The following is a 27012-nucleotide window of genomic DNA, read 5'->3' as shown; positions in this document are numbered from 1 at the left end:
CCCAAAGTTTTGATTTAATAACTTTTGATATCATAAATAACACTCTTCATCCAAAATTAAATTTTATTAACAATATATATATATATATATATATATATATATATATATATATATATATATATATATATGAAATTGGTATTAAATATATAAATTGTCATATTATTCTGAATATTTTAATTTTTAAAATTACAATATTACCCAAATTAATAAAAATTAAAGAACCCCGCTATATATCAAAATTTTGTAAAACCCTTTTTCTCCCTATTTCACCAATCGACTCTCATCACCTCCTTTCTCTGACAATCCACCCACACTCTCAAGCCCTTAATCGATTCTCTTTCTCGTATCACCGTTTTTTTCATATCTTTGGTAGTTTTTCGTTTTTTCCTCTCTCTAACCACGATCTTAGATCGTGATAGGGATTTGAGGTTTAGACAATGAGTCATGATGATAAAGAGTTGATGGTTTTAGGGATGACTAAATAACAAGTTTTCAAACATCTAATAGAAATTAAATAGTCATATTTTAAATTTGTAGGTTATATTTGTAAGGATAATTTTTAAATTTTCAAACATATCTAGATGATTAAATTACTATTTTTCTATTGCAATATTAGTTTTCCTTAACGAAATTTAATTTTGAGTGAAAATGTGTGATTTGGCCATTAAAAGGTGAAAAAGGTCTTTAGCCCTAACATTGGATGGGAGAAGGCAATTTGATCTTTTAATTTGTAACCAATCATAACCTCATTAAACCTCGGATTTTATTTACCACAGTTTCGTTTATTACCGTACAATGTCGTCTCGTGTATCAAATTTTCCATTAATGGCATTATATCGGGTTAATTTGAATTTTAAAAAGAATTATAATATCAAATAAAAACTAATAATACTCTGAATGAAAAATTTGAATAATACCAAGTAAAATTTTATATATTAAAGGATATGATTTTAAATTTTTTTAATAATATTTTAAGGTTAAATTTTTTATTTATCTGATTTAATTTTAATAAAAATATTTAATTTGGATAAAATTTCTCATTTTAAAAATATATTTGGACGGCTGATATTTACTGTATTCTATCTTACGGTTCTTACTCACTTAATTTATGATTGATTATAATAATTATAATCCATGAATAAGTAATTAATAAATCATTTTCAAATGATAAAACATCACATCATTTCAAAATTTACATTTTCTCTCGTCCTGTGTGTTGGAGCGTCAGTTCAAATTCTAAATAAGAGACAAAACCATTCCCCAATTAGTGGCCTTTTTGTTATTTTTATCAAATCCACGGGCATTTCCAAACCCTAAAAACCCCAACCAAAAAATTAAATTTCTATCATCAGGTGGTCATTGGCCACATGCTCTGCTGGAGATCCCCTGGTTGCCGGCCCAGGTCGGACAAAAACAGCGTCGTTTTATAAGCCTCTCAGCAGTTACAAAATACTTACTGCTGCTATAATAATACCATTTCTAAATTTTCTCCCAAAAATCTTGTTTTTTATATTAACGCAGTCATCTTGTTTTCTTTTCACTCTCAAGGAAGTCTTACTGGGGAGTAACGCCGTCGCTGTTCGTTCGATCAGTCTTCATCTTCTCTTCTTCTGGTATTGGTCGTTAATCTTATTTATTGATTATCGCCGAATCTTGTTCTTTCAAATGTTTACTCTCAGTAATTTTTTCACGATCTGTGACGTCGTGAATTTTAGCTAATTTTGGAGATATCAGATCTCTGTTTGATTAAGTTTTTATTGAAACGAAACAATTGCCGTTAGCTCGATTCAATGTGTTAGTTAAGGCTTGATTTTGATTATTACTTAGTGTTATTATTAATATTATTATTAATTTTCTAGTTATAATTTGTCAATTGTTCTTCATTTCGATCTATGTGTATTTTCGAGTAATTAATCCTATTAGCCTTCTTTTGTTTTAATTTAATTAGAGTTTTGATGTTTCGTGGTTATATTTTTGACATTTTATGAGGACAAATTTTATCTGTTTTTCCTTTTTATTTTCAGGATTTAACCCTAGTAATGATGTCAGAGACAGCCCTCAGAGATCTGAATACGCTAACATCTTCTGATAGGAGGAATGAAACTTCTAGTAAGGGAAGTTTTACAAAACCTTTTGTTGGTAGTGCCAATGAAAATGTTGATGTCTCGTTGGTTTCAACTCATGTCAATGGTAGTGAGACTGTGAATGCCAGTGTAGAGATTAGTAATTCAGAAGTAGAGTACATTGAATCTGTGAATTTAAGTGATGTACATGACCTTGATACAATTCTTAAGGTACGGGAGTTCATTTTTATATATTGTGTACTTGTATTGGACCTGTGTTTGCTATGTATACTTTACATGCTGTGATAATTGGGGATCAAGCTTAGGTGACATGTTCAAATATCTTGTTTCCTGTTTCAGACACTTTTAGCTGGAATGGATTCTAAGGATTGGGTTCTGGTTTGTGAATCACTAAATAATGTACGACGGCTATCAATATTTCACAAGGAATCCTTGCTCGATATGTTGTAAGTCTGACAATCTTGTGCGATGATTTTGTTTCTGAAGGAATCCTTTCATGTGTTTGATTCTGTATTTTATTAATATGGTTGTTGCTGATTCTATATTAGTTTATAATTAGTCTATATATTGGCATCATATTGGTGAACAGACAAGATGTGATCCCACTCATAGTGAAATCCCTCAAGAATCCAAGAAGTGCTGTCTGTAAAACTGCACTTATGACAGCTGCGGACATTTTCAGCGCATATAATGACCATATGATTGATTCATTGGACCCTCTGGTACTTCAGATTTCTTTATATTCATTGCTGTATCTTTCTATTTAATTTATTTGTTAATGCACCCATTCTTAATTATTCCAATTGGATGGTACAGCTAGTTCAGCTTCTTCTTAAATCTTCACAAGACAAAAGATTTGTGTGTGAGGCTGCTGAAAAAGCTTTGGTGGCAATGACTACTTCGATTTCCCCTAAATTGTTGTTACCAAAACTTCAACCATATCTCAAAAATAGGAATCCTCGAATTCGAGCAAAGGCATCAATGTGCTTTTCTCGAAGTGTTCCACATATGGTAAGGAAGACATCTCATACACACTCTAGCTATTTTCTTATTCAAATTCTTTTAGTTTTTAAATGTGATTAGCTTTCTACTCTAGGTTGATGGGCACTCATTATGTGACTTTTACTTTGTTATATGGTTATAAATTGTCACATTTAGTTTTGTTGTTTATGCCAGCATTATGATTTTAAAGTGCTCTGCCTTGCTTTGGTGTTTAGTCACTTTCTCATCAATACACATATACTTCGACAGACTATCACATTTATTGGTAATGTTGAGATTGCTTCAATAACCTTTTGTGCACTGTAGACCAGCAGAGAATGAGTCTAATGTCAGATTCTTATGTTGAGATTCCTTTACTATGTTTGTTGTGACATGATCCCTATGCTCTCTATCCTTTTTTTTTTCTAGTTCTCAAATTTCATATTTTTTCCTTCCTAATTTGGTGATTATGTTACATTCATGTTAACAGGGTATCGAAGGTATTAAAGAATATGGTATTGACAAACTGATCCAAGTAGCTGCATCCCAACTCAGTGATCAGCTTCCTGAGTCCAGGGAAGCTGCTCGAGCCCTTCTTTTGGAGCTGCAAACTGTATATGAGAAATCTCATGATCGCCCTCCTACAACAGTGTCTGAGAATCCAGAGATGGGTTCTTGGGAGCACTTCTGTCAATCCAAGCTCTCTCCCTTGAGTGCACAAGCTGTACTTCGTGTAACAAATCTCACTCGAGAGGGAATTGTTATAGGTTCCTGATACAAGTTCTATTCAGCACGTATGAGCTTTAGTGAGTAATATCTTCATTTACCGTACCATATATGAACAATAGAGAGCATTGTCTAAAATTACCTTCTGCTGCTTTGGTTTTGGTTTTTGACCTTTTTCATGTAAATACAGTGAAGCATTGTGGTTTCTGTAATTGCTGTTGAGCAATTAGTTGAGTTGGAATCCTCTGATATTATTTGCACACGATTCATTTCTGGCCTTCCATATTTGTCAATGTATGGTAGAGTAAAATAGAGCATTGTTACACCCTATGTTTCCTATGCCTTTTTAAATTTATTTGATAGAATTTGCTTGTCCTTATTATGATCAATGGATTGTTTGATAGATTAATTAGTTCGGATAATGTTACCTTAAATTGCAAAACTCAAATGAGATCAGAATTATCAAATTTTATCTGTATTTCAAATTGGAAAAATAATTTTTATATTAACAGTTCACTAGTCTTGATGTGCTTGGAGTTCGAAGGATTGAAGTTGGATGTTCTTCTCGAATAGAGATGTAATTGAGTTGAGTTTATTATTGCTTTGCTCAAGCTCGGTTCAATTGAATTGGTATTGGGTTTGAGCTAGAGCTTAAACTCATTGTTGCCAGCTTGAGATAGTTTATCAAGTTGAACTCAAGTTGTATCAAGCTAGCCAATTTGGCTTATAACTGCCAGTGTCAATGCACATGCAAACAATCGAGTAAGCAAATACTAGTGCAAATGGAAATTCTGAATACTGTGACAAAAAAATTTTCAATACAGAGGTAAATACAATTACTAAAGTTGTCAATATACTTGCATAAATCATAGTAAGCAATTATTCAATACAGGCAAGCAAAAAAGAAAACACAAGAAAAAAACAAAGTCTAAAACAATAGGACTCCGACCGAGGTATGGACTGAAATGCTGCAGGGAGGCTTAAATGCATGGAAAAACTTTCACTTCACTTTGATTTGTAAGAAAAGGCCACTCGGTGCTCACAAAAATTTAGAAATAGAAAAGAAGTTATAAACAGAGAAAGAAAGTAGAAAAGAGAAAGAGTCGAAGAGGCCATTTGGACAATACGAAATCAGTGAAGGAAGTTAGTTACCAACAAAGAGTAGACATATATTATAAGGGCTCGATGTAATTGGCTAGGAATTCAAACTTTGAATGAAATGAGTGTGAGAGTGGCACGAAGAGTAAGATGAATTAGGGTTGAAACTTCTGACCTAAATGAGTTTAGGTTGAAGAAGATAAATCTCTTTGCAAATGAAGCTGGGAATTGAATGGGTGATTGTGGGCGCTGGGATAAATCTACCCATTTACAAGGACTGAAATTATTAGCGTTATTGGGATGATTTTTTAATTAAAAAATAAATTAATTAAAAGATTATTACATTAAATTTTAAAAAATCTTGATAAAGAAATCTCATACATATTACAAGGGAAAACAAACAGATGAACTAACTAACCATTTGTCGCTGGGAACCATCCAACTACGTTTTTTAAGGTAACAATCATGGCTTATTTGTGTCTTGTCACGTATCCAAGTGTATTTACACATAATCAAATCATGCAATGGGAATTAATTTAATTTAGGCCAAAGGACTATTTCCCACCCAAGGTATGTTGTATTCTCAAGTTTCCCCCCTTTAACTATGAAAATGCCAAATATCTACCCATGGGCTGTTAAAAAAAACGGATTCAAGGGTAAAATCGTCATTTTATCTGCAATATTAACAATAAATTAAAATTTAATCCCCGTTTCCCCCCCTGACCCCCAAAAACTAACCATTTCCCCCTAGGCCAAGTTTTGAAAAATAGCATTCCCCCCCTAGGGTTTAGTTTTCAATCCCCGACACCAAATCCGGAGCCATCGCCGACGACGAAGCCTTCCTGACGCACCACCATGCTCCGACGGCCTCTCTTCTCTCCTCTGGAACACCGATCGGCCCAGATCTGGCGAAGACGACTACCTAAAATTTGAAGAGCTTCATCGTCTTCGTCTACGAAGACGAACGTCGAACGTCTTCCCACATCTAGGCCGTCGAACATCGTCGTCTTCGTCTTCCCAAGGTCGTCATCATCGTCTGGGAAGACGAAGAGGTTCGTCTCCCGACGAAGCTTTTCAAATTTCAGGTCGTCGTCTTCACCAGATCTGAGTCGATTGGCGTTCCAGAGGAGAGAAGAGAGGCCGTCGGAGCATGGTGGTCGGTCGGGAAGGCTTCGTCGTCGGCGATGGCTCTGGATTTGGCATCGGGGATTGAAAACTAAACCCTAAAGGGGGGGGGAATGCTATTTTTCAAAACTTGGCCTAGGGAGAAATGGTTAGTTTTTAGGGGTTAGGGGGGAAAAAAGAGATAAAAGTTTAAGGCGTTAGGGTTCTGTTAAATTTAACTGCTCATGATGGGTATTTGGTATTTTCATAGTTAATGGGGGGGAACTTGACAATAAAGCATACCTTGGGTGGGAAATAGTCCTTTGGCCTTTAATTTATTATAACTTGGAAGGAGGAATAATTTTATTGGTTAGACAGACAGTGGTGAGATTTGACCCACCACTTTGTGTTCCATTTCTCTCCAACTTTTTTCCTTTCTTCATTAATATATATATATACATACTCACTCAGCCTCTGTTTCTTCCTTTCAGTCATCTTAAAATTCCAAATTTACCATTTTACAATTGCAATAATAAATTATACTCATTATATTATAACATTCCTTTCTAATATTTTATTTTGTCCTCCTTATTGTCTTACCAACTTTAGACAAATATATACATAAATAATTGTTAATAATGATTGGTAAAAATTATTCAAAACTCATTATTGCATAACTTGACTAACATCTTATTCCCCAGACATCCATCAACTTCAACAACTTGCTTTTTTTGGCCCTTTTTAATACGCAATGCAACTACTGAAGGAGTCTAGAAAGTGGTACATATTTATTAAACATTCAATTAACAAAGAAAGTGTTGTTATCAACTTGCTCATATATTCAATGTTTTTTTTTTTTTTTATAAGCTATTTACAATAAATACATGTATAATATCTCTGGTCTAATAGATTGATCTATTGATATTATCTATTTTAGATACACAATTCATCATAGTTTTATTTATACATTTTATAAGTTAAAACACGTCTTAACAGTTTAAAGAACTCATGAATATTAATCGATCATTATTTTAATAACTCAAACAATGTGATATATACAGACAAATCTAATATCTTTTTTATACTGTGTCGATATAAGATTTGTCTAAAAGTATATGAATATACAATATTTTGTTACTATTTGGTTATTAGTTTATTTGTGTTAGCAACAATTTGACATTAATTGATTGACTTTGAGAATTAGAACATTGGTTAATTTCCAATCAAGCCCAAAATTCTCATTCTCAATTCACCGTACAATCAAAGATGAAAATTTTTATTTCTAATTCTCTACACCATATAAGGACAAAGATTTTGTTCTAATTTTTCACATTATCAAGAGAAAACTTGTTATTCCCAACTCATTATATAAATAAAGACGAAATATTTTGTTTTTGTTATAAACAGTCTGAATGATATTATCCGCTTTGGGCTTCAGGCCTGCACGATTTTGTTTCTCTTATGAAAACACGTCATTCGGGTAAAGGGCTTCTGACCCCTGTCTATATACACGCTCAGTGGACTGCACGGGAGCGATGTAAGACTTCAGATCACAACAGTTTTCAATTTATTACACAATTAATAACAAAAATTTTTATCCTATAAAATATGTACACATTTGAACGTGTTATTACATGATTAGATATTATTTTATCTTTAATTGAAAATCATTCAATCATACAATGACATATATATATAATTATTAAAAAAATTTTCTTCTTTAACACAACTTTTGTAATAATTTGGTTTGTCTTTATGTTTAACTTTTTAAGATGAATTTTTAAGTTTCACCACTGTCCTTATATGGTGAAGTTTGACTCACAAATGAAAAAAAGAAAAAGAAAAGTAAAAGAGGGTTGGGCATGTTGAAGAATCGGAAATTTTACAGGCACAAGATGAAGAACGGATCTTGCCTAACAGGCAGGCAGGCAGGCAAAAGCTCAATCACGTTGCTGTAGCTATCCTTTTGGGGCTGATATTAGTAGGCACGATTAATAATTTTATTTTTTTTGTTTTTTTGTTTATAGAATTTATCGTGCACAACTTGATCTTTTGCTTCTATGTTCAATTATTGGGGAAAGGGACTGAATACATAAATTTATTTTAACCTGTCATTGATACGGAGATGATAAAGAATCTGTATCCTCTCCGTTCGAGAATAATTTCTCTTCTATTTATTTTTTTTAATTTTCGTGAGAAAAATTTGTTATACTTTTCCTTTTCTATCATCACTATAAAAATAGTTTAATATTTATGGGAAGTTAAAATGTATTTATAATAATTCAAAATTTTTAATAGTAATTTATTATATAAAATTTTGGGGAATCTATAATGAAAAAAATGAATTGAAGAGATAACTACACGAATTTTAACTATCTACGTTTTTGTCCCTATTTTAGTCTCTATTTTTATCGTAAAATCTCATTTTCATTTGAAAAGGACAGACTGAAAACCCTATTTTGCAAACAAAATAATTTTAAATTTCTTACTAGACTTATATTTCATTTACAATAAAACTATGTGTACATATTTTGGGTACACAAATGTATACATATTTATATGTGTCATCATGTGATTAGATGATTTTGAATTAAGAATAAAACAATAACCAATCATATGATGACACATATGAGTGTGTATACATTTGTGTACCCAAAGTGGGTACATATAGTATTGCTCTTTCATTTATTTATAATCATGCTAATAATAATTAAATAAAAAGAATTGGGTTACACTTTTAAAGACATTTTCCTTACTTTCCCTGTTATAACAATCCAAAAGGAAAAATAAGTGCTGCTACATATATATATATATATATATATATATATATATATATATATATATATATATATATATATATATATATATATATATATATTAATTTGAATCAAACTATACTATCTGAAAGAGACGATCAACCTTGAATAAGGTTTTTTATTACGTAAAAATATTTTAAAACGGTCATATATATAAAAATTTAACGAAAATAAAGGATGTCACAATAATGGAAATTTGTCTAGAGGCTAATAAATTGATTTAAAATTCATGGTCCTAATAAGGCCAAAAGACTTCTTCCCACCCAAGGTTTATTGTAAACATAAATTCATACATGTTAACTTTAAAAAATTTAAACATCAATTTATCTGTTAAATTTGGTTATTACTATTAGAGGTAAAATTATTATTTAAACTTATATTTTAGATTGCTCTTAAGTTTTGAAAATTTTTTTTGTCTCGTAACCTCATATTTTACAAGTTAAAAAGTCAATTTTTCCTTCCAAGTCTAGGATTACAAACTTTTTTCCATATATAGCCACCCTCTCAACTTTCTAGAAAATTCTAGTTGCATCCAACTTCCTTTCTCTTTTTCTCCATCAACGATTTGTCATCTCTAATTGTCGGCCCGCTTTCTCCTCCATTCTCTCTTCCTCTTGGTGACTTTTTCTTTACTCACTAGTTGTTTTTGTCAGAGACGAAAAAGAAGATGATTGGCCTTCGTCAGACAAAGACTTGCCATTAGAGTCTTTGTCAGACAAAGACTAGTCGTCTTGTCTAAGACGAAGACGCTTTATCTTTGTTTATGAAGACGATCAATGAGTGAAGGGAGAGTCACCGAAAGGAAGAGAGAAGGGATGAAGAAGGTTGATAACTAGAAACGACGAATCAATGTCGAAGATAAGGATAAAGGAGACTAGGTGCAACTAAAAGTTTCTAGAAAGTTGGGGAGTGACTGTATATAAGAAAAAATTTGCACATCTAGATTTGAAGGAAAAAAAGTGTGTTTTTAAATTTGAAAGATATGATATTAAGAGATAGAAATAAAATTTTTAAAACTTGAAAGTAATCTAAAATATGAGTTTAAATAAAATTTTTAAATAATAAATATTTTCCTAAAAATAACAGTCAAACTTAATAAATATTTAAATTTTAAAAAATTTGTAAGTGTGGATTTGGGTTTATCCCAGATATGACTGCCTAATAAATAAATCTGATCTCGCAGGGCTCCTAGGCTCCAAGCACCGGTCGAAATGGGTCCATCCCTGAGCTGACTGAGTGGAAGAAGTCTTGTTTATGTTTCACGTTCAAAAGATTGAGGTCATAAAAAATAATCATTAAATACAGGGAATTTAATACAGAGTCTATGTTTCACGTTGCTTAGCGGTTAGCGCAACACTAACAACAATTATATTCAATAACAAAATTATATTTAGAAACAAATTTTATTTAAATAAAAATATTAAATTGTACAATCAATCAAATTTCTGGGTTTATCCTGTTCAGAGTGATTAATTTAATCTCATAAAAATTGATCATCCAATTTAATTAAAGTTTTTCGTGTTAAAAAAAAAAATCAATCAAATTTATTATATGAGTACTTTAATTGGATCAATGAAGTTTTTATCCAAATCTATTTAGTCCCTCTGTTTTGTTAGGTCTAATGGCCTAATTTTTAATATACTTTCGGACAAACCCATAGTTAAAGACGATAATACCCTCCCTCTTTCTTGCTCACGTCGCCTCGCCTATAAGTTGATGCCTCCGCCAGTCAAACAGATTATACATGAATCAGTGAGAGCCGCAAATCAATTTCGGCACCAGATGGGTTCTCATCATGTGGTTCTATTTCCTTTCATGTCAAAAGGTCACACTATCCCAATCCTCCACCTAGCGCAGCTCCTCCTCCGTCGCCCACACGTCGCTGTGACCTTCGTAACCACCCCAGCTAACCGGCCCTTCGTCGACAACTTTCTTGCCAACACCACTGCCTCCATCGTAAACATACCGTTTCCCCAAAATGTTCCTGGAATCGGTGCTGGCGTTGAGAGCACCGATAAACTCCCCTCCATGTCCCTCTATGTGCCGTTTACCAAAGCCACCAAGCTCATGCAGCCGGACTTCGAACGGGAGCTTGAGGCTTTGCCACGTGTTAGTTTTATGGTCTCAGACAGCTTCCTCTGGTGGACTTTAGAATCGGCCGAAAAGTTTGGTTTTCCAAGGTTTGCGTTTTATGGAATGGGAAATTATGCTCAGTCTGTGTCGACATGTGCTGCTGAAAATCGGCTTCTAACTGGGCCAGAATCACTTGACGATTTAATCACAGTGACAGATTTCCCATGGATTAAAATCACAAGAAATGACTTTGATCCGCTTTTCAATGAGCGAGAACCTAAGGGTCCTGCGTTTGAGTTACTGGTGGAACAAGTCATATCGGTATCAAGCAGTTACGGTATGATTGTTAACAGCTTTTATGAACTCGAGCCTGGGTTTGTTGATTATTGGAACCGTGTTCATAAACTCAAGGCCTCTTGCGTTGGCCCCCTTTGCCTCGCGGAGCTACCAAGGAACGAGCTGCAAACACAGCAGAAACCCGCATGGATTCAGTGGCTAGACAAAAAATTTGAACTTGGAAGCTCTGTTCTATACGTAGCGTTTGGTTCTCAGGCGGAGATATCACCCAAGCAGCTCAAAGAAATAGCCACAGGGTTGGAAGAGTCGAAGGTGAACTTCCTGTGGGTGCTGAGAAAAGAAGCATTAGAGCTAGATGGGTTTGAAGAAAGAGTTAAAGAAAGGGGACTCGTTGTTAGAGAATGGGTAGACCAACGGGAGATCTTAATGCACCGAAGTGTGCAAGGATTTCTGAGCCACTGCGGATGGAATTCAGTGATGGAGAGTATCGTTGCAGGGGTGCCGATTCTTGCGTGGCCCATGATGGCTGAACAACCACTGAATGCGAGATTTGTTGTGGAGGAGATAAAGATAGGAATAAGAGTAGAGACAAGTAACGGATCAGTGAAAGGATTTGTGAAGTGGGAGAGTTTAGAGAAGACAATCAAAGAGCTGATGGAAGGAGAGATGGGAAAGGAGACGAGGAATAAGGTGAAAAAGTATTCAGAAATGGCGAAGAACGCTGTAGAGGAGCAGAAAGGGTCGTCTTGGCCCACGTTAGAGACGATCATCAATGAGACACGTAAGTAATTAATATGCGGTTAAAAAAAAAACATCTTTTCGAGGGGACGACCAGGTTTCTTACATGTCACCAATAAGCAAAGATTTTGTAATAAGCTCCGTCACTCAACCTTTAAGAATAAAAAGGAGAAAATCAAGGAGACATACAAATCAGATTTGTAATAATTACAATTGAGACTTTGATCCGCATCCTTCTTCAACTCTCTTTACGACTCTGTCTGATCTAAAATCAAATGCTCATGATACTTTATTTGTAATTTTCACACGTATTAAGTCGGTTTATATTTCTAAAATAATTAATATCGTAATCACAAATATAAATTTTTTAAAAATAAATTAAATTGCAGTAAAAAATCAATTTATATATATATATATTTTTTAATTATTCAAATTATTACGATGAAATTTAAAATTTTATAATAAAAAATCTTATCCCCCTAAACATGCCAACGCGTCTTTAATTTTTAGTGTACTTTACCCCCATGCCATGTCTTCTAGAGGGTCACGTCTGACCTTGAGAAGAGCATCGCTTTTATTAACACGTCTGGACCTTGAGAAGAGCATCATCGCTTTGGAAAAAATCTGCGTAGGAAGGAATATTAAGGTGACCCTCAAAGATCATGGTTCCACAGGCACGCCAATGCAGGTCAAATATTCTAGGTTTGCCTTCCCTATAAAACAATCGAAAGAATGGATATTAAAATGATTTGCTCTTTTTAGATTCGAGGAGATATGATTTTTAAATATTAAAATGATTTTCTTAAGTTATCTTGGATTAGGTCAAATTTTTGTTTCTTGTGGTGGGAAGAAATTAGCTATTCATTATCATATTTAAAAGTATATTAATATAATAAGTATATTATATAATATAGTATTTATTTTATGATAAATATTATTAATACAGATTAATATATATTTTTTTAAAAATAATATTATAAGAGTATATATAAAAATTTTTAAGAATATTTACTTTATTTTTTAAAATAATAACATATTAATTATAATTTTTTATTATTTTATTTTTTAAAAATAGTATCTTTCGATACTATTTGATATAAAATATATACTATGAATAATTAAGTTTTTGATACTTTATATATTCGATAGTGAAATAACAATTTTGTTGCTTTGTGACATTAATAAGCAATGGGAGGAAATGTTAGTTGAGAGAGAATAATTTCTAGAAAAGTTTGTGTTAGTGGCATATTTGTAAATCATTTAAATGTTATAGCATTAGAGAAAAGTTATGTATTAGATTAAGTATAAAATTCGTTGTGGTGATAGATTAAGATATTTTGCCCCATTAGGTATGATATATTTATCAGTCTGCCAGTATAATTTTAGAGCTTGCTCAAATTGTCAAATTTAGTTGCTCTATCTGAGAGGAAAACTGTCCACTAAATATGACAAATTCAATCGATTTATATATTAGAGTTTGAGAAAAAAGTCTGACATAAAAAGATTTTGTTTGCTATTGTAACAGGTAAGGCTTGACCCTATGGGCTATCCAATTGGGCCATGGGCTTTGGCAATAGGCCCATGGGCTAGCCTAACACGATCAATTATTATTGATGATTAAAAAAACATAATTTCTAAAAAAATTATTATAAAATATTTTTTTAAGAAATTAATACGCCCTAACCCTATGTATATAGGACCGAGTCATATGCCTCATACTTTCATCAGGCCATCCCAACCCATAAGCCTTGTTACTAAGCAAACCTTAGGTCTGGCTTACCCTATTGCCACCTCTAATTATATTGATGCGATGTTGGAGCTTGTCAAGTATAAAAAATTTAGTTCTTGTACCTAAGTGACAAACTTCTTGCCTGGTCTAAGATTTAGTTGCTCTCTAGTGTTATGCTAATGTTGGGAATTTTTGGATCGTTGGAATTTGGTGAGGGCAACGGAATACAATAAAATTAAACAAATATCCCAAAAACCTCTTGGATCACGTTTTAAAAGATACTTTCATGAAACATGACATTAACAAATTATAAGATGTTTCGAGAATACAAACCTGTATTTAGAGGCTCCTTAAGTTTTTATATAACAATAAGATTATTATTCGACCCACTACAAAATGGTGTCTTGGTATCCATATGAAACACAATAAAAACAAAGGTTGAAACTAATCAATTGAGGCAACTAGGGCTTTGATCATGCATTATGTATATGGTTATAGTGTTTTTTGTTATAAATAATATTCAATCAGTTTTATGCAAAGAATGACCTTTTTTTTTCCCTAAAATATATGGTTAGATCTGAAACGAGTTTGTTCAAGCTTGAAATGAATTTTGCTTGAATAAACTCAAATATAAAAATTAGGTAAAATAATACGAATTCAAATATGAGTTTGGGCGTAATTGCGGAAACGAATCAAAATTCAAATATCTCACATGAATTTAAGCTAAATTTGAACCATCCATGTAAACTTGAGCCATATGTGAATTGATCAGAAATTAGTGTTTCTGCATATTTGATAAACTCGAACCGAAAATAAACCAAACCCACCTAAAAATGGGTTTCACCACATTTGGATTGAGTTCGGTTTGAGTCAGGCCTGTCTATGAATATGATGGATAATATCATAAAATATAATATTAATTTCTGAATGATGGAATTTTCCTTTTGTGTATACTCGAAAGATTATAATCTTTTTAGTTATTCACAATCTCTAATGGGAGATACCGTTTATCTTATCCACATTTGTATAGTTACTACTATAAATAAATTTAATTAACCAAACAGAAATATTAAAAATAATGTCATTTTAATCAAAACTGTAAATTTTAATTAATATTAATGTGAATTAAGGGTAATATATATTTAATAAAATTTTAGAAATAAAATCATATTTAACTTGAGATTTTTTGTTTTTTCAATAATTGTATAAAAATTTTAATAATTTTCAAAAAATTTAATGGTGGAAAATTAGAGAGTTTTGATCTGCAATTACTTAATAATGTGGATCCAGTAATTACTTCCATATTTAATGCTGAATTTTTCTTCCGAAATACCATTTTTATTCTCGTAATTATTCTTCATAAAGAGAGAGAGGGAGGATCTTGCGGCCCTTCTGTTGTCAGTCAAGACTGAAAATTTTCTTTTCACTTTTCAAAAACAAAATGGAATTGAATTCTTCCGATCCATCTCTTCATCACATAGTTCTGTTTCCGTTCATGTCAAAGGGTCATACGGTGCCAATTCTGCATCTTACTCGCCTCCTCCTACGCCGTCCAAACATCGCTGTCACCATCTTCACCACTCCGCGCAACCATTCCTTCATTGCTGAGTTTCTCAGTGACGTCAACGTCTCTATAATCGATCTCCTTTACCGGAAAACATCCCGGAAATCCCAGCCGGTGTCGAGAGCACAGATGAACTTCCCAAAATATCGTTGTATGTTCAATTCGCCGAAGCAACGAAGCTTATGCAACCAGCCTTTGAACGGGAGCTTCAGCGTCTGCCACCTGTCAGCTTCGTGGTGTCCGACGGCTTCCTGTGGTGGACCTTGGAATCCGCTTCGAAATTCGGTATCCCGAGGGTTGTGTTTTACGGCATGGGAGCTTATGCAATGAGCGTCACGAAAGATGCTATGGAAAATCGTGTTTTTATTGGAGTTGAGAAAGATGATGAGAGAGTCGCGTTGCCTCATTTTCCTTGGATTAAGATGTGTAAAAGTGAATTAGGAATTTCCGGTCTTGAACGTAATGGTCCCGAATATGAGTTCATAATGAAGCATGTAACAGCAGCATCGAATAGTTATGGCATGATTTTCAATAGCTTTTACCAGCTTGAATCTGCGTTCATTGATTACTATATGCGCGAAGCCAAACAAAATTCCTGGTGTATCGGACCCGTTTGCCTGGCTAAGCCATCGACCATAAATAAAACAAAAACAAGCTCGAAACCCGCCTGGATTCAATGGCTAGACCGAAAGCTTGCGCAGGGAAACCCGGTTCTATATGTAGCTTTTGGGACGCAAGCAGAGATTTCAAAGGAGCAAATTAGGGAAATAGCAATTGGGTTGGAAGAATCAAATGTGAGCTTCTTGTGGGTGATAAGGAAAGATGAATGGGAAGTGGGGGAAGGGTTTGAAAAGAGGGTTAACGAGAGAGGAATAGTGGTAAGAGACTGGGTGGATCAGAGGGAAATATTGTTGCACAAAAGTGTGAAAGGTTTTTTAAGCCATTGTGGATGGAACTCAGTGTTGGAGAGCATATGTGCGGGCGTTCCGATTCTCGCATGGCCGATGATGGCAGAGCAGCCATTGAATGCAAAATTGATTGTTGAGGAGATTAAAGTGGGGTTAAGAGTAGAGAGATGTGATGGATCAGTTATGGGAGGTTTTGTGAAGAGGGAAGAGTTGCAGAAGAAGGTGGGGGATTTGATGGAAGGAGAAAATTCTAAAGAATTGCGGAACAAGGTGAAAGAGTTGTCAGAGGTTGCAAAGAAGGTTATGGAGGAGGAGAAAGGTTTGTCTTGGTGCAGCTTAGATACGCTCATAGCTGAAGCTTGCAATCATCACCGAAAGCTCATTGAGAATTGATTTGGACTCAGTCATGGACATTTATGGCCATTGTTATGCATGAACCAGAAATAAGATGGAGGATGCTAGGAATGATGTTGTAAGGAAAAAAAAAAAAAGAATATATGGATGTAAATAAAGCCATTTGATTCATCATGTTCAATTGCGATATTAAACTTCTATTTATTTTATATTTTACAATAAAATTTATTACATAAATAATAAATAAAATTACGCATACTTATACGTAAAATTATACGCAATATTTATACTATTCAATATTTATACGTAAAATTAAAATTTTACCGGGCAACTACCTCCCTTAATGCGGATGGCAAAGGCAATCCCCTATTTTTTATTATCAAATGTGATATTATACATAATTTAATTTCCATCTCTGTTACAATTTTATATTTATTTATTAAATTATTGCAATAAAAATATTCATATTTTTAATTAAAATAACAATTAACATCAAAATATTTTAGAAAAATGTGTCCACAATGAGATAATAACTTGAAAAAATAATTTAATTAATCAAGATGGAAAATATACAAAACAAATATTTAAAACAAAACATGTTTGTTTAACCAAACATAATATTAATTTATATTTAATAATCTTTTAAGAGTATTTAAATAAAATAAAATTTTAGTATTAATTCAAATATAATTATTATTTAAACTTATTAAATTTTATCAAATATAATAATAATTCATGCCAAATAATCTTCAAGTTGTGATTAATTTAAGAGTGTTTTTTATTGATCAATTTTTATTATTTTTAATTAAAATTCACATAAATTAAGGTGAAAAATTATTTAATAAATTTTTAAGGTAAAGTTTCATTTAATTTAAGAGTGTTTTTTTTAATTTTTAAAAAATAATTTTAGATAAAATTAATAGAATTTTTTAAACTAATTTAACTTAATGAGTAGAAAATCATTTCATCAAGTTGGGTTATAAAATAGTCATTAAAAAAAAAATCACACATGAGATGAAAATAAATTATTTTAAGATGGATCAAATAAAAAAATAATAATATAATAAGTTGGCCCTAGATTAATTATATACCACCCAGACTTTATGGAAATAAAAGCATGCCACTAATTTTCACACCTACGATATGTTAATTTTTTAAGTTGAAAAAATTATTTTTTATTTATTTATCGATTTTTAATTTTAATAATTGAAAAATATTTATATTATTTTATCTAAATATTATAATAAAATTAATATTATTTTTATTTTTAATGATAAATAAAATAGCTTTAACCTTAAAATAATTTATTTTTCTTTTCCTTTTTATTTTAATGTTTTCATTTTATCCCAACAATTTTTTTTTCTTCAATGTAAAATCATACCGAATTAATATAATTCTAATCAAAATCATATCAATAAGACCAATTTTAATCAAAATTATAGTTGGTGCAATTCTAATTATGCTGATGATGAATTTTGTTAACAACTATTAACTGATGAATTTATTATTTTATAATTTTTTATTAAAATTAATATAAATTAAATGTAAATATATTAAATAAATTTTTGGGAGCATAAAATTTTTTAGTTTGAAATTTGTCTTTTGTTTTTTTCAACTATTTAACAAAAAAATTAATAGTTTTTAACAAATTAATATCCCCATCTCATAATATGGAAAAAAAAGCATAATTTTATAAATTATTACCTATAAATAATATTCTAATTGATATGAAATGTTTTTTTTAATTTTATTTTTGAATTTGTATTTTCTTTGTAGGGATTTAGAAATTTATTTAGTGTGATATAAAATAATCAAATTACTAAAAATTAATTAAAATTTTTGATTGATTTATCTGATTCATCAATTTTGATCGATTTTGATCAAGTTAACAAATGATTTATTTTTCAATATTAACCAAACGAGACTTGAAATGGATTTCTAGTTCTATTAATTGAATAGGCTGACCGGTCCGATTTTCAAAACAGTGAAAATTAGAGAGTTTTGATCAGCAATTTGCCGATGTTTTACGCGTAGGTTTAATTTCTTAATAACGTGAATCCAGTAATTACTTCCATATAAACACCCAATTTTTAGGTGTTATAATTAATGCTTAATATTTCTAGACAAGATCCTCCTTCTTGTAATAATTCTTCATATACATAGAGAGAGAGACCTCGCAGCCCTTCTATATCTTCTGTCAAGACTGAATTTTTTTTCTAACTTTTAAAAAACAAAATGGAATTGAATTCTTCCAATCCATCTCTTCATCATGTAATTCTATTTCCGTTTATGTCAAAGGGTCATACGGTGCCACTTCTGCATCTTGCTCGCCTTCTCCTCCGCCGTACGAACGTCGCTATCACCATCTTCACTACTCCAGGCAACCATTCCTTCATTGCTCAGTTTCTCAGTGACACCAACGTCTCTATAATCGATCTCCTTTACCCGGAAAACATCTCGGAAATCCCAGCCGGGGTGGAGAGCACCGATCAACTTCCCTACATATCATTGTATGTTCAGTTCGCCGAAGCAACGAAGCTCATGCAACCAGCTTTTGAACGGGAGCTTCAGTGTCTGCCACCTGTCAGCTTCATGGTGTCTGACGGCTTTCTGTGGTGGACCTTGGAATCCGCTTCGAAATTCGGTTTCCCGAGGTTTGTGTTTTACGGCATGGGAGCTTATGCAATGAGCGTCTCGAAAGTTGCAATGGAAAATCGTGTTCTGATTGGAGTTGAGAAAGATGACGAGAGAGTGGAGCTGCCTCATTTTCCCTGGATTAAGCTTCGTAAAAATGAATTTGGACCGCTTTTTTCCGATCCTAAAGGTCCCGAATTTGAGTTCATTATAAAACATTTAACAGCAGCATCAAATAGCTATGGCATGATTATCAATAGCTTTCAAGAGCTTGAATCTGTGTTCGTTGATTACTGTATCCGCGAGGCAAAACCAAAGGCCTGGTGTATCGGACCCCTTTGCCTGGCTAAGCCACTGGCCATAAACGATACGAAAACACGCTCCAAACCCATCTGGATTCAATGGCTAGACCAAAAGCTTGGTCAGGGAAGCCCGGTTCTATATGTTTCATTTGGGACGCAAGCAGAGATTTCAATGGAGCAAATTAAGGAAGTAGCAATCGGGTTGGAAGAATCAAAGGTGAACTTCTTGTGGGTGATAAGGAAAGAAGAATGGGAAGTGGGGGAAGGGTTTGAAGAGAGGGTTAAAGAGAGAGGAATTGTGGTAAGAGAGTGGGTCGATCAGAGGGAAATATTGTTGCACCAAAGTGTGAAAGGTTTTTTAAGCCACTGTGGATGGAACTCAGTGTTGGAGAGCATATGTGCCGGCGTTCCGATTCTTGCTTGGCCGATGATGGCAGAGCAGCCATTGAATGCAAAAATGGTTGAGGAGGAAATTAAAGTGGGGTTAAGAGTAGACAGCTGTTATGGAGATTTTGTGAAGTGGGAAGAGTTGCAGAAGAAGGTGAGGGAGTTGATGGAAGGAGAGAATTATAAAGAGTTGAGGAAGAATGTGATAGAGTTGTCAGAGGTTGCAAAGAAAGCCATGGAGGAGGAGAAAGGTTTGTCTTGGCGCACCTTAGATACACTCATAGCTGAAGCATGCAATTTTCACTGAAAGTGAAAGGTCATTTGAACTGGACACAGTCATTGACATTAATGGCGATCTTTATGCATAAACCAGAAATAAGTTGGAGTATATGACTAATGATTGTAAGGAGTATAAACTACAAGGATATGTGGATGTAAGACATATATAAAGCTATTTCATTCATTGAGAATTGCGTTACAGAACTTCCATTTACTTTATACATAGTTTATAAATCTGGAATTGGTGAGAGTTGGGTCCTTTATAATGTTCATAACGCCTAATGTTAAAAATATTTTTGACTGATTAAGCTGTTCACAGCAATGGCTTCATGAACCAAAGTTTCTGGTCTTGGTCTACAAATTTGGTTACTGCATGGTATGATGACTGCAACCAAGGTTGTTGTATATATAAGCGTAGTCAACTCATGAAGGAATTGCCATCCTTTAATTGCATGTTTCTAAACCACTGCACAAGTGTCACAACTATCTATTATAAATTTGCTTTAAGCACGTGGAACAATCGTTTCAGATGTTGTTGAAGAGAAAGAACCATCATTCCGAAGAATTTGCCGTTACCAGTTCCAAAAGCATGTTAATCGTTTCAAAGAAGACTATGTCATTCCAGATATAACGATTTGCGGGAAGTAGAACAATGAAGGGAACAAGCTCATTCTATGCAAAATGAACAATAGTGTAGTGTGGAACGGACATTCTAACAATGGAATGTCGGTTCTGTTAAGTGAGACTGAAGAATTTAAGTTAGGATAAAATTGTATTTTGGGTTCTACTTTATAAAGTAAACACTGGTTTATACAATGTAACCATTTTAGATTGATTTTTTCAAATTTAATAAAAAGAATGAAGACTCTGTAGATGTAGACACATTTTTTGATCACTTTTGCCTTGACTTTCTCTGAAGTTAATTGTGTCAAAATTCAATTTCAAGCAAGTTTGAAATCACAACAATAGGTATATGAGAGTAAGCAAAGATGAGTGGATTTAGTGTACACATTAAATTCAACAAGTTCGATGGTGAGGAAAATTTTAGCTTGTGATAATTGAAGGTTTCAAATATGTTGACGTAGAGTAAGGTGTGTAATGCGTTGAGAGGAACGAAGCCAACCCACATTGATAATAAAGAATGGCAGGACATGGAAGTTTTAGTCTTAAGATCCCACTGTACAAGGCAAAATTTAGAGACTATGAATGCTCAGGGAGAGGATTTGCCAACAAGTTTTGAACATGGCTGGGATGGAGGAAATGTAAAAGTTGGGCGAGAGAAAAATCTAGGCCTAAATCAAGGGTGAAAAAAAAGAAGAATATTTCAAGTGATATCATAAAGGATATTAGAAGAAAGATTGTCCGTTACTCAAGAATTAGAGAATTAACAAGTAGAAATACATTGCCTTAAGTTCTACTAATGTTACATATAAGACTTTGGGTGATGATGAAGATTTATTGATGGTTTATATGATAGGTAATAACTCTCCAAGAGATAACTATATTTTAAATTTAACATGTTTTTCACACTACACTTCACATAGAGAACGGTTATATAGTTATAAGGTATATGATGCTAATAGTGTAGTTTTGAGAGATAATCATTCCTGAAGATAATGGGCATAAATACTATATGTTGGGATAAGGTTGTTTGATGGTATAGTTATAACATTAGAGAATGTCAAACATGTGTTAGAATTGGAAAAAAAATTCTAATTTCTTTAGGGCAACTATAAAAGTTATTGTATGGGTTTTCGACAACTCTATGTAATGAGATTCTAAAGGTTTCAATAGAGGTTATGACAGTGATGACAGAAAAGTAAATTAAAAATAATTTGTACAAACTTATTGGTAGTATAATTGTATGAAAGGTATTTGCATCTTTTTCTTCAAAATCTAACCAAGATATCATCAGACTATGACATTTGTGTTTAAGATATATCATTAAACATGATCAGTAGCAAAGAACATTTTTGGTATGGAGATTAACATAGATAATAAGAACAAAAGACTATGACTTACATATGAAATACATTGAGATAAGTCTGGTAAAAAATTTCAAGGTAGAGGGGGTCTTTTAAGGAAGCGAATATTTGTTATGGTGGAGATTGTTAATATATGGCTCACATTAAGAAAATAAAATCACTACAAGCTCCCAAATTGATGCAACAAACATTTTGTCACAAGCAAATGGGCGTTATAGATGATGAAGTATCAAAATGTGGTTGTTCTAGGCATGGAACAACCGTTTTAGATGTCATAGAAGAGATAAACTGTCGTTCCAAAAAATTTGTCATTACTCACTTCATAAGAATTTTATTCGTTCTAATGGACATTCTAGACATGCCAATTTAGGAATGTAAAATAGAAAAATGAACAAGCTTATTCGTTTCAAAAGGAGCAAAGTTGTAATGTGAAATGAGAGTTCTATTGATAGAACATCTGTTCCATTAGGTGGGACTTACAAATTTAAATTTAGATAAAATTGTATTTTAAGTTTTACTACTTTAAAAAAAAAAACCCTAATTTATACAATATTACAACTTTAGACTGATTTTCTTTGGAGTTTCCATAAGAATACATTGCCATATCACTTAAAAATTTGTGAATCTTAAAGTGCTCACTTTTACCTTTATTTTCTCTCAAATTAATTGCGTCGATCAATTCCATTAATTGCAAAATTGAATAACAAGAAGATTAAGATGTGGAGGTGGCAACTGCAATTAAAATCGATCTTCTTTCCAGTCAAAAAGGGCATTTTGTTTGGCAACCAATTTTAATGTACCCGCAAATGAGAACGAACATTTTTATTTGATCTCATTTCTTCAAGGCCAAGCTAATGCAATTCTTTTAATGCTGAGTGAACTTATTGCATTAAGTGCTGAAAATACTTATGCCTACATTTTCATTGGTCAACTACCTAACTCAATACAGCTGGGTAACGACAGTCCAATCCAATACATACATAAAGCACGTGCAGGTGGGCAAAAAACTTGGCTCTGATGGGTATAAAGCCATTAAATGAATTAATGAGAGTTGATTGTTACACTTATTCCGGCTTTTGGCTATTCAGGGCTCTGCAAGTTTAGGCAGCCCACCCATTTTCTCCTGTTTATGCCTCCGGCGGCCAACCTCAGCTCTATTAATTTAACAATAAATAGCGCCGATAAATAAATTAATGAGTTTATACTTTATATTTTGAAGTTAGTTATTATAATGAATTTATATTTTCTAGTTAAAATACACAATTTTACTAGGGATGTTTAAAATTATTAGATAAGTAAATCGAATTGATTTTTGAACGAAAACCCAATTGAAAAATATGTTATTTAAAAAATAGATTCAAATATTAGTTTAAAAATATTAAAAAATAGTTTTTTTTGTTTTAATTATTGGTTTGTCTATTTTTTAAAATTGATTTAAAAAAATTAAATAAGAAATTAATAAAATATTGTAAACTATTTAAAAATAATAATAAAAATAAAAATAAGATAATTCTTTGAAATTCGATTCAAAAGTAATTAACTGAAGATTTAGTTCGGTTAATTAGTATTTTTAATTGTTGAAATATATATTAACCCTATAAGTGTAAAGATTAAAACTCATATTATAAAAAATTAATTAGCTTGTGTTAATGTTAAATCTACCACACTCATATTATTATTATTAAACGTGAGACTTTAATTTCCAATATCGATTTAATTCAAAATTAATTTATCTTTAAATCGATTCAATTTCCATTATGATTTTCTCTAAACCAAAATTTTGATTTGGTCCGACCATTTTGGTTACCCGGTTCTAAACACCTGTAATTTTGATCTATTTCTAAGAGAATAGTTATTTGTGATGAAATTTTGTTATTAAGTTTAGAGTATTTCCAAGTAAGCTCTTTGCCTCCCCGTTGAAGCCTTACAATTAACATAATTTATATATAATTTTTTCTTATTGAATTTCGCAAAATTTCTTACAATAAATTAATTTTTTAAACAATAATACTATACCCATAATTTTTATATATAAATAACGAGGTATCATCGTATAATCAAATGTTATTTTATCTTTATCTAATTATATGATAATATGTTTTATTTGAAAACAAAAATTATATACATAACATTATCCCTAAGGTGTGTTTGGTTATGCGACATTAAAAATTACTTTAATAATCAATCTTTTATTATTTACATTACTTTGTTTGATTTATAAATAATAAAATATTTTAATAATGTTTTAATACTAATGATGATATGACAAATAATATAAAAGATACCACATTCACTTAAGATATTAAAAAATTACAGAGGTAATTTTCATGTTATTATAATTATATTATTATTTATTAATTTTTTAAACAAAATAATCTCATTTTCAATTAATATAACAAATAACTTAAAACATATTTTAGAATAATTATACCAAAAAATATTTATGTAAAATAATATACTAATATTCTTTTATTACCCCTAACCAAACACAATAATTATTTATATATACCTAATTTATCAAATTTTATAGTAATAATTTATATCCAATAATCCTCAAGGCAATATATCTTTACGACAATTCTCTAATTTTAGTAATAAAACATTATCCAAATCAAACATCCCCTAATTAGTAATTGTAATCCCTTCAAATGAAAACCACATTAGACAATTATATGCAACAAATACACAACATATAATTTCTTTAAATCAAAGATAAAGGATAGTAAAACTTCGAGAAGCAAATTTTCATTTCAACATCTGGCAAAACCTAAGAAAAGCAATCTGATTCTCCAACACCAAGGGAACATACATTAACTAATACAATCCACAGCTTTTCTATTACAGTAAACAAGGGAGCAGAGCTTAGCTCTTCTCAGTGTTGTTCTCCAATTCTCTCCTCAGCTGCAGGGAGAAATCATCATTTACATCATCATCATCCCAATCATCTTCCCATTGCTGAGTTGTGTCTTTTCCTTCTTCCTTGTCATCCCACTCTGTCAATGTCAATAAAAATCATCTTGAAATAAGTTAAAGAATGTTATCATCCTCATAATGTCAAATGGCTAAATCCATGTCCTCTCACTAAATCCTAGTCGTGAAAAGGTTATGCTGAAAGAAACTTGACATTTAATTTTGCCAAACAATTTGATCACCCACATCAAACCCTTCTTCATACAAAAAAACTACAACCATTCAAACTCCACGAAGATTTTATAAAACTGCAAAACAGAAAGGTCAATTCCAGAACTGGCAGCCGCATTCTTCTAACTGTCCCTTTTCCTACTAGTTAAGTATCAACGAGAAGCCACAAACAGCAGCAGTAACGATTATCATTCATTCATAAACTCATCAAATCATGTAACAAGCAATACTGAGATTCAAATACTAGTACAATCTCTTACTCTTCTAGGGTTCGCATTACAATGAATAAACATGGTATTCTAATTCCTCATTCACATAATTGATTATTAAATTTGGACTTATTTAATTTTCAAGTAATTGAAACAGCTCCTCAACACTACAATGGACTATCAGCAAGTGCTTTTTTAACAAAGGCTGGTCTCTCACAACAAGACATTACAAAAAGAATGAAAAGAAGAAAAAAAATCATCCAATAGGTCAACGGTGAAGCTCTGGTTCAAAGAACAATGGGGCAGAGGCAAGTTCTTGATTGTTAAGGTTTTGGGAATTTTAGTTAAATAAACCAAACTTTTCTGAGGCTGAAATAAGCAACACACACAACTTCCAACAAAAGATACACCACCAAACACATCACAAAGAATGACATCATGTTTTACAGCTAAACTGAAGAAAAAGGCAACACTACTGCTGGAATTACCCACAATCAGCACACAGTAAAAGTTTTATATTCTCATTCACTCAGCAATTTATTAAGTAATAAGCAGTACAAGAATACAACTATTACTACAATCCTCCAAGCAAAATGATGAATCAACTATTGTTACAGTACTCTCCACAACAATGTCATTTCATTAACTGTCTTCTCCCCACCATCAAAGGTTGCAGGTAACTAAACTAAATGGGCTTTCTCTGGCTTGGTTCAGGTTACAATGCAAAAATCCCAGGCCCTAAGAAACTTTCCCTAGAAATTCCCAACAAACCATGTCTTCATACACAATTAACAAATAAATTGCATCCAAGAACTAGTATAGTCACCTAACTGAAATTCAAAAGGATTATGTATCACTTTACCCTTCCCAACTATAACCATTCAGCATCTTTTGAAACTTTCAAATGGTCGCGAAAAATGCACTAAAACATTAAAATTAGTATAATTTTTTAAATATTTAAAAAATATTTTACAGCTAAACAATATAAATAACAGAAGTACATTCAAGTAAATTTAATATTTACCACAGTAATCAAACAGATTAAATGATAAAATAAATAAGAATTTCTTATCAATTACAGATAATAGTGGACAGAACAAACAATAATTTAAAGAGGTAAAAAAAAGCACACCTTGATTGATCTCAAATTCTTCAAACTCGTCATCGTCTTCGAACAAATCAATTTTCAGATCTTCAGTTGCTACTTTGGTTTCCTTTTCCATCGTTTAAGCTGACAAAAACCTAAACTAAACAACAAATTACTTTAATTATTTCAATAAACAAAACAAAATAAAATAAAATAAAAAACCCAAATTGAAAATTACAAAAAAAATGAAAGAGGAAATTTCACAATTACCTAAATGAAAGAGAATCAGTGCGGTTTCTTGTTCTTCTGAACGACTGTGATTCGATAGCTCTGTTCTTATATAGAGCGACTTCTTCGGAGCTGGCATGGGCCAACTGGCTCATTCAGCCCGCTAAAATTCTAGTTGGGCTCAGGTACCGGCAGACAATTTTAGTTGTGAAATCATAGTGAAATGGTGGGTCTCCAAGTGTCGCTCCCAGAAGACACCACGTCGCTTCAATGTACGGACACGGCAGG

General features: G+C 32.2%; 4 protein-coding genes and 1 pseudogene across 5 annotated transcripts; 4 read left to right on the top strand and 1 right to left on the bottom strand.

The window, feature by feature from the left end:
• The first annotated feature begins 1443 nt into the window (after positions 1-1443).
• LOC123195518 lies at positions 1444-4069 on the top strand. Its single transcript, XM_044609275.1, has 6 exons — positions 1444-1613; positions 2025-2294; positions 2424-2530; positions 2674-2806; positions 2901-3095; positions 3556-4069. Exons 2-6 carry the CDS (start codon positions 2040-2042, stop codon positions 3838-3840), a joined length of 975 nt encoding a protein of 324 aa, XP_044465210.1. The 5' UTR covers positions 1444-1613; positions 2025-2039; the 3' UTR covers positions 3841-4069.
• Positions 4070-10510: 6441 nt separating this feature from the next.
• Positions 10511-12159, top strand: LOC123195836 (UDP-glycosyltransferase 90A1-like). Its single transcript, XM_044609692.1, has one exon. It carries the CDS (start codon positions 10526-10528, stop codon positions 11966-11968), a length of 1443 nt encoding a protein of 480 aa, XP_044465627.1. The 5' UTR covers positions 10511-10525; the 3' UTR covers positions 11969-12159.
• Positions 12160-15026: 2867 nt separating this feature from the next.
• LOC123197066 lies at positions 15027-16608 on the top strand (annotated as a pseudogene).
• A 2062-nt stretch (positions 16609-18670) lies between these two features.
• On the top strand, positions 18671-20189 carry LOC123196911 (UDP-glycosyltransferase 90A1-like). The gene has a single exon (XM_044611059.1). The coding sequence runs from the start codon at positions 18708-18710 to the stop codon at positions 20100-20102; it is 1395 nt and encodes a 464-aa protein (XP_044466994.1). The 5' UTR covers positions 18671-18707; the 3' UTR covers positions 20103-20189.
• Positions 20190-24732: 4543 nt separating this feature from the next.
• LOC123195633 (protein DELETION OF SUV3 SUPPRESSOR 1(I)-like) lies at positions 24733-26923 on the bottom strand. Of its 2 annotated transcripts, none has more exons than XM_044609450.1 (3): positions 26767-26923; positions 26542-26651; positions 24733-25052 (listed from the first exon to the last, which is right to left on the bottom strand). In XM_044609450.1, exons 2-3 carry the CDS (start codon positions 26630-26632, stop codon positions 24922-24924), a joined length of 222 nt encoding a protein of 73 aa, XP_044465385.1. In that variant the 5' UTR covers positions 26633-26651; positions 26767-26923; the 3' UTR covers positions 24733-24921. The 2 variants fall into 2 exon arrangements, with proteins under 2 accessions (XP_044465385.1, XP_044465386.1); XM_044609451.1 differs by having other exon boundaries at positions 26542-26656; positions 26767-26843.
• Positions 26924-27012: the final 89 nt, after the last annotated feature.

This window comes from Mangifera indica, chromosome 14 (genome assembly GCF_011075055.1).
Source record: "Mangifera indica cultivar Alphonso chromosome 14, CATAS_Mindica_2.1, whole genome shotgun sequence".
Taxonomy (NCBI): Eukaryota; Viridiplantae; Streptophyta; class Magnoliopsida; order Sapindales; family Anacardiaceae; genus Mangifera; species Mangifera indica.
Note: the sequence above shows the minus strand (reverse complement) of the source record. Positions and strands in the feature narration are given on the sequence as shown.